The following is a 6,503-nucleotide window of genomic DNA, read 5'->3' on the forward strand; positions in this document are numbered from 1 at the left end:
GCAGCTGGATGCAATAATCGCATGCCAATGTGCATTGGCTCGTTTAGTTTACACTCGAAGTAGATTGGTCCCTCTAAGCGAGATCCCAATTCGTCGGTCATCCGACGTGACGTCTCCGTTCCCTCCTTCAGGGAACGAGGGTTACCATACGTAACCGAGATGTTCTTTTTGCATCTCAATTGTACATATTGAACTTGCTCATGGAGTCTGTTTATTTTCTGTTTCTCTCTCCGTCTCTGGACTCTGCAGACACTGATGAATGTGCGGATGAATCAAACTGTATAGATGGTAAATGTATGAACACATATGGGTCATATCAGTGTTTCTGCACTCCGCCCCTGGTTCTTGCACTGGACAGCGCTCGCTGCATTTTACCCGCCGTGGCAGGTAATGCCTTACATCAACTGTAACAAAGTACTACGCACCTGAAAACCCTACAACACACTGCAAAATCCCTATTCTCTAAAGCCCTTCACTCCAGAAACCCTCACCTAAAGCCACTAAAATCACACTTTAAAACTCACACCCTAAACTTTAAATCCCACCGTCTAAATCAGTGTTTCCCAATCCTGGAGGCTCTCAGAGCTGCACATTTTGGATGTCTCCTTCTTATTCATCTCCTAAGATCATTAGTGAAGTTCTCCATGACCTGAATACAGTGCGCCAGATTAGTGAGACACCTCAAATCTGCATTGGTGGGGTTCCACAAGGAGCTGGATTGAGACACAATGCTCTAAATCCTTTCATCTAAACCCTCAATTCTCTCAAACCTATATTCTCTCCTCTGAAACCCTACCTTTTACATTTTAAACACAACAGACTAAATGTTACACCCCTTTATGTGCTATAATCTACCTCAGTTGTTTCTGAGATCATTATTTGATCATCTCTGAACTATATTGCTTGTCTTGAGCTCAAAGCTATTCCAAATAGTGTCATACTGCCATCTAGAGGATGGTTTTTTTTTTTATTGATTTTTCACATACATTGCATTGTTTTGTGTTCTAAGGTTGAAGGAAATGTCTGTAAACTTCTGCAAGGACATGTTTTTCTGCACATTTTAAGCATATTTCAGTATTCTGTAAGTTTCATTTGGTTGACACTTATTCATTACCACTTAAAATGCTATTTACTGTGTTTGAGACTAAATGTTACACCCCTTTATGTGCTATAATCTACCTCAGTTGTTTCTGAGATCATTATTTGATCATCTCTGAACTATATTGCGTCTTGAGCTCAAAGCTATTCCAAATAGTGTCATACTGCCATCTAGAGGATGGTCAGAATAAGACACATTAATTTTTTTTTTTTATTGATTTTTCACATACATTGCATTGTTTTGTGTTCTAAGGTTGAAGGAAATGTCTGTAAACTTCTGCAAGGACATGTTTTTCTGCACATTTTAAGCATATTTCAGTATTCTGTAAGTTTCATTTGGTTGACACTTATTCATTACCACTTAAAATGCTATTTACTGTGTTTGTGTATTTACAGAGCAAAGAGAAACTGATGTGTACCCAGGTATTTGCTGGGAGACCGTAAAGGAAAGGCTGACCTGCACAAATCCCATTGCCAATATACAGACCACGTTCACAGAATGCTGCTGTTTATACGGAGATGCCTGGGGCATGGATTGTGCTCTCTGCCCGCATAAAAATACAGGTATAATTACACAGCAAAACAGAGAAAAATCTGGAGCGGCTTAGTTTTTTTTAAATTTGTAAATATGATACCTCAAGACGTGTGCTCTTTCTTTAAATTATTGCAGACACAAAGAACCTGCAAACACAAAAAGCAAAGAAAGCAAATCAAAACAAAACTCTTTTTTTATTCTCATTCAGAGGCCTATGCCACTATGTGTAATATCCGTCAGTTTGGTGGTCCTCGTCGGCCATATGGTCAGGATGCTTTGGTCGCTGGCCCAGTCACTGAATACAGCCCTGAATATGACTCTCGACCTCTGAACCCCGACGGCACGCTGCCCCTCTATGAAGATTATGAAGAACCAAGAAGTGAGTACAAATATACTCCTTAAAGAAATAGTTGAGATTATTATTTATTGATTGATTGATTGTCAGTATTTACTCATATTCATGTTTTCTAAACCTCTCTCTCTCAGATCCATATGATGCATTTGAAGGACTGCGAGCAGAGGAATGCGGTGTTCTGAACGGATGTGAGAATGGACGGTGTGTGCGGGTGCAGGAGGGATACACCTGTGACTGCTTCGATGGATACACACTCGACATGTCCCGCATGGCCTGCGTGGGTGAGCAACAGCAGAGTGTCACATGATGAGGGGATCAGCATGTGGGTGGGATTAGCTCAGGTTGACATTTCAGTTTGTTTTTTATTAATATCATCAGTAGTATGTAGTTATTTTATATGTGATTGGATCTATTTTGTGTGTTATTAGAGCTTAAACCTCTGAAGGTTGGAAGCGATTCAAACCCTTGTCTGTAATGTAACTTTAAAATTCTCATTACTAGCGAATGGGTGTGTTTTTCTTACATTGTCACGGATTGTGATTATCATGACTAATCTCCTGAAATGAGGCATGACTGAGCAGATGATATACGCCCAGGCACAGAGTGGCTATTAGGGTTGGGAACAAGAAGTGGTTCTTATTCAGAACCAGTATCAATTTTTCTTTCGAAATAATAGAATGACATTCGGTTGCGGTAATGGTTCTTGCATATGTATTTTTCCTCCAACATACCATACTAAAATACTTTGACAGAGTTCCTTGCGGTACTTATTCAGTGACACTGCAACACTGTTACAGAATCTACAGCGCAAAGCACACACTGAGACCAGTGTTTAGTCAGTTAATTTAGTAAATCAAAAACAAACCTAGCAATCAGCATAGTCCAATTCACAAACAAATGACATACTGCGCAGCCTGAGTATTCCAATTCCCAAACCAATGACTATTATGAGTCATGTTTTTTTATTGTGTGTGTGTGTGAATCAAAAACAAAGCTAGTGTAGTCCTATTTGCAAATATATGACTCTATGAATTGCAACCAGTGTAGTCCAATGCTCAAACTAATGACTCTTTTGGATGGTTCTTTAAGTTTTTAGTGAATCAAAAACATTCCGTGAAACCATTTTTCCAAACCATAAGAGTCGGCTATTTTTAGTGAATTAAAAACATAAACATAACACACAACCAGTGTTGTGCGGTTTCCAAGTGAATGACTCTTATGAATCTTTTTTTATTTTAGTGAATCAAAAACATACAACCAGTGTAGTCTGATTCCCAAATTAATGACTCATATACATTTTATTTAGTGAAACAAAAACTGTGAGGCTTAGATCAGTGTATTGTCATTTCTAACTGGTTTATATAACAATCTGTAGTTAAAGAGTTTGTCAGTAGCATTTTATAAAAATGAATGAATTACCACATTTTTGTTTTAGTGTTGTTTAATTCTAATTATTGGATTGCACTTATGCCTAGAAAGATGCAAAGTTATTAAAAAGAGTGCACATTTTGCTTTCGCAAAGAAATTACATTTATTTTTTTAACCAAATATTTATTACCCTATCTTCTAAAAGAATCATTATTCGAGTGGTTAAAGGGATAGTTCACCCAAAAATGAAAATTTGATGTTTATCTGCTTACCCCCAGGGCATCCAAGATGTAGGTGACTTTGTTTCTTCAGTAGAACACAAACAAAGATTTTTAACTCAAACCGTTGCAGTCTGTCAGTCCTATAATGTCAGTGGATGGGAATCACGGCTTTGAGAGTCAAAAAAACATACACAGACAAAACCAAATTAAAGCCTGGCCCCCCCATTTAAAATGCTCTAGAACCGCCCCTGTCTCTGACACCATTTGTTTTGTGTTCCAGATATCAATGAATGCTCAGAGCTGAATACAAAGATGTCTCTTTGCAAGAACGGCAAATGCATCAACACGCAGGGCTCATATAAGTGTGTGTGTCTGCCAGGATTTGTCCACTCTGCCCAGCACAACTACTGTGTGCCCCAAAGACAGAATGCAACCAGCACGAGCACGGAGTGACCAGCAGGGGGCGCAAGATACACTAAAAACACTCTTATTTAATCAAGGCCCATATACTCTGCACTGTATAAAACAAACACCCAAAATCGAACCTAGAAAAAAAAGTCCTACTTGAGATGAAGAGTTTAATGTGCTATCTTATGGTGTCTATGAGAGAACTGTATAAAATATTTGTTTTATTGGTCTATGTAAGTTTATTATTTTTACTGTATTAGGACGTAGAAAGATTTTTTAGGTGTGAACATAGTAGAGGTGTTATTTCAGCAAACTGACAAACCCTATGACCTTAAGCTGGGGGACTGCTTTATTTTAACCCAGTCAAAGACACAGAGCGTGTGGATATTTTACTAATGCAAAAGCCAGACTCACTCTTTCCAATTTTCTTTTCTTTTAACGCTTCTTTTGATTTTATTTAGTGTCTTTTCCCTTCTTTCTGTTTTGAATTCATTTATTGGCTGATTTTTCTTTATCTCTTCCTTTTCTTTTCTATTCATATTTCCCTTTTTTTTTATTAAGGTCTTAGCGAGGCAGACCACACCACAAACACAAACCTTCAGTACATAGATTCATAGGAAACATACACAGCACAAAATGTTTTCAGTGTCAAGTCTTTAAAATAAGCTTTTTATATGAGCTGCTTTGTATTAATGACAGACACCAGCTAATTTTCTGTGTCTGGGACATTAGTCCACTGCAGATGTCTGCCCTGTGGAGCAGGCATGACCTTTAACCTCACCTTTCTTCTAGAAATTATGTTTCTTTGAAAAGAAAATAATAAAAATGAAGTGCCTTTATGTGTTTTTTCAGATGTTTTTTAACAGAAATCTTTTACTGCATTTGATGGCGAAATGTCTTGCCAGGTTGCAAAGCTGCTATTAAACAGCCGTGGGATTTTTTTTCACTCTCTTTCTGATTTTTTTTCTCTCGGACATTTAAACTGAAGAGTTGATTAAAAACTATGTATTTTTAATTTGTACATGAATAAATATCTTCTGAATATCCATATAATGTATTAAAAGTCTTGAAATAAATCAGAGATGGTGATGTTTATACACATTTATCTATGCTGTGTTGTCTACATTAAATATCGGTGCTTCTTAACTGGGTTGTGACCAAAAAAGGGTTGTCTGTCGCAGACAGAAAAGAATAAACAATGTTTAATACAATTGATGGAATCTGACACACCATAGAACAACATTACATCACCGTAAATAATAGAAAATAATAGTTTGAGATAAGTAGATTTACAGTAAATTGTTCTGTTCCCACAATGATTCCATAGAAATCATGTCCTTTGTCTCACCTGTTTATCTTGAGCCATGATCTTGTGTTGAGAAGTAAGGTAATTTATGATTCACATCAATTGTTTCTCAAGGAGAAACCAATGGCACAAACTTAACTAATAGCTTTGATATCAAAAGGGCTGTAAAGACTTATTATTTTACAGTTCTCTGGAATACTGCATTCAGGTTGTTAAATCGAGCCATCCACAGGTCTGCTGATATTTCCCACATATTCTTAATATTTCCCGCAGTCCATGACAACGTATCGAAGACCGTTCATCCGGGTAAGTGAAACCGACAGTACTTTCATACCGCGGATTGTATCACACTGCGGATTGTATTAAAAATACTGAAGGGAGCTTTTAAAACTTAAAGGGTTAGTTCACCCAAAAATGAAAATTCTGTCATTAATTACTCACCCTCATGTCGCTCCAAACCCGTAAGACCGTTCATCTTCAGAACACAAATTAAGATATTTTTGATGAAATCTAAGAGCTCTCTGACCCAGCATAGAGAGCAACACAACTGAAATGTTCCCAGTCTCAGGTGTATTCACAGGAAAGTCCGCTAGTTCACTTGCTTTGGTCCGGACCAAATACAATGTTGATTTTATTTTATTATTTTATTTTTTTTGGTGCGGTTCGCTTTCACTCTGCCCTTTTTTGCAAGTGAACCAGAAATTGTAAACAAAACCACATAAGTGGAAACAAATTAAATACGCCGTAATTTTTGCTCATAAAGGTAAGAATAATACATCGTTCTGAACTGAAAAGGGTCTATTTTATTTGTGTGCACTCACAATATCAAGAAAACGTTGTGCTTTTGTAAAATAAAGAAAACAAATAGGATGCGCTTGCTTCAATGATGAGATGGCGAGTCAGGATCATCAACGTCATTGTGACACTGACTCATAAAACACTCGTTTATTAATAAATAATTCAAATATCTCCTTACTATTTTCCCCCAACATAGTCATGGTAATTTTTGCGCAAGCTTTTTCGAGCGCTCACGTCACGTTGCTGTGCGCCATGGTCTCATCATTTGCATGTGTTTTTAAGCATTGTGGTTTAAAAACAAGTGATTTAAGCCATTGAAACGCAAATAACAGGAATATATGTGCGAGCTGTCTGTTTCTGAGCGTGATTTCCGCAATTGGGTCGATCGAGGTCGGGTCATATTCACACCTTAAA

At 37.4% G+C, this 6,503-nt stretch overlaps 1 protein-coding gene across 3 annotated transcripts in view; it reads left to right on the top strand.

Moving 5' to 3' along the window:
* ltbp1 (latent transforming growth factor beta binding protein 1) overlaps window positions 1–5,028 on the top strand; it is an 86,659-nt gene extending 81,631 nt beyond the window's left edge. For 2 of the 3 annotated variants that reach the window (XM_016558108.1, XM_016558116.1), the window contains exons 28-32: window positions 250–387; window positions 1,495–1,662; window positions 1,842–2,012; window positions 2,120–2,269; window positions 3,858–5,027. In XM_016558108.1, coding sequence (XP_016413594.1) covers window positions 250–387; window positions 1,495–1,662; window positions 1,842–2,012; window positions 2,120–2,269; window positions 3,858–4,030 — 800 coding nt within the window. In that variant the 3' untranslated portion in view covers window positions 4,031–5,027. Of the gene's footprint in view, window positions 1–249; window positions 388–1,494; window positions 1,663–1,841; window positions 2,013–2,119; window positions 2,270–3,857 lie in introns of all 3 variants that reach the window. The other variant, XM_016558101.1, reaches the window with a different exon arrangement.
* Window positions 5,029–6,503: the final 1,475 nt, after the last annotated feature.

Source organism: Sinocyclocheilus rhinocerous, unplaced genomic scaffold, assembly GCF_001515625.1.
Source record: "Sinocyclocheilus rhinocerous isolate Xijiao unplaced genomic scaffold, SAMN03320098_v1.1 scaffold851, whole genome shotgun sequence".
In the NCBI taxonomy this organism is placed as follows: domain Eukaryota; kingdom Metazoa; phylum Chordata; class Actinopteri; order Cypriniformes; family Cyprinidae; genus Sinocyclocheilus; species Sinocyclocheilus rhinocerous.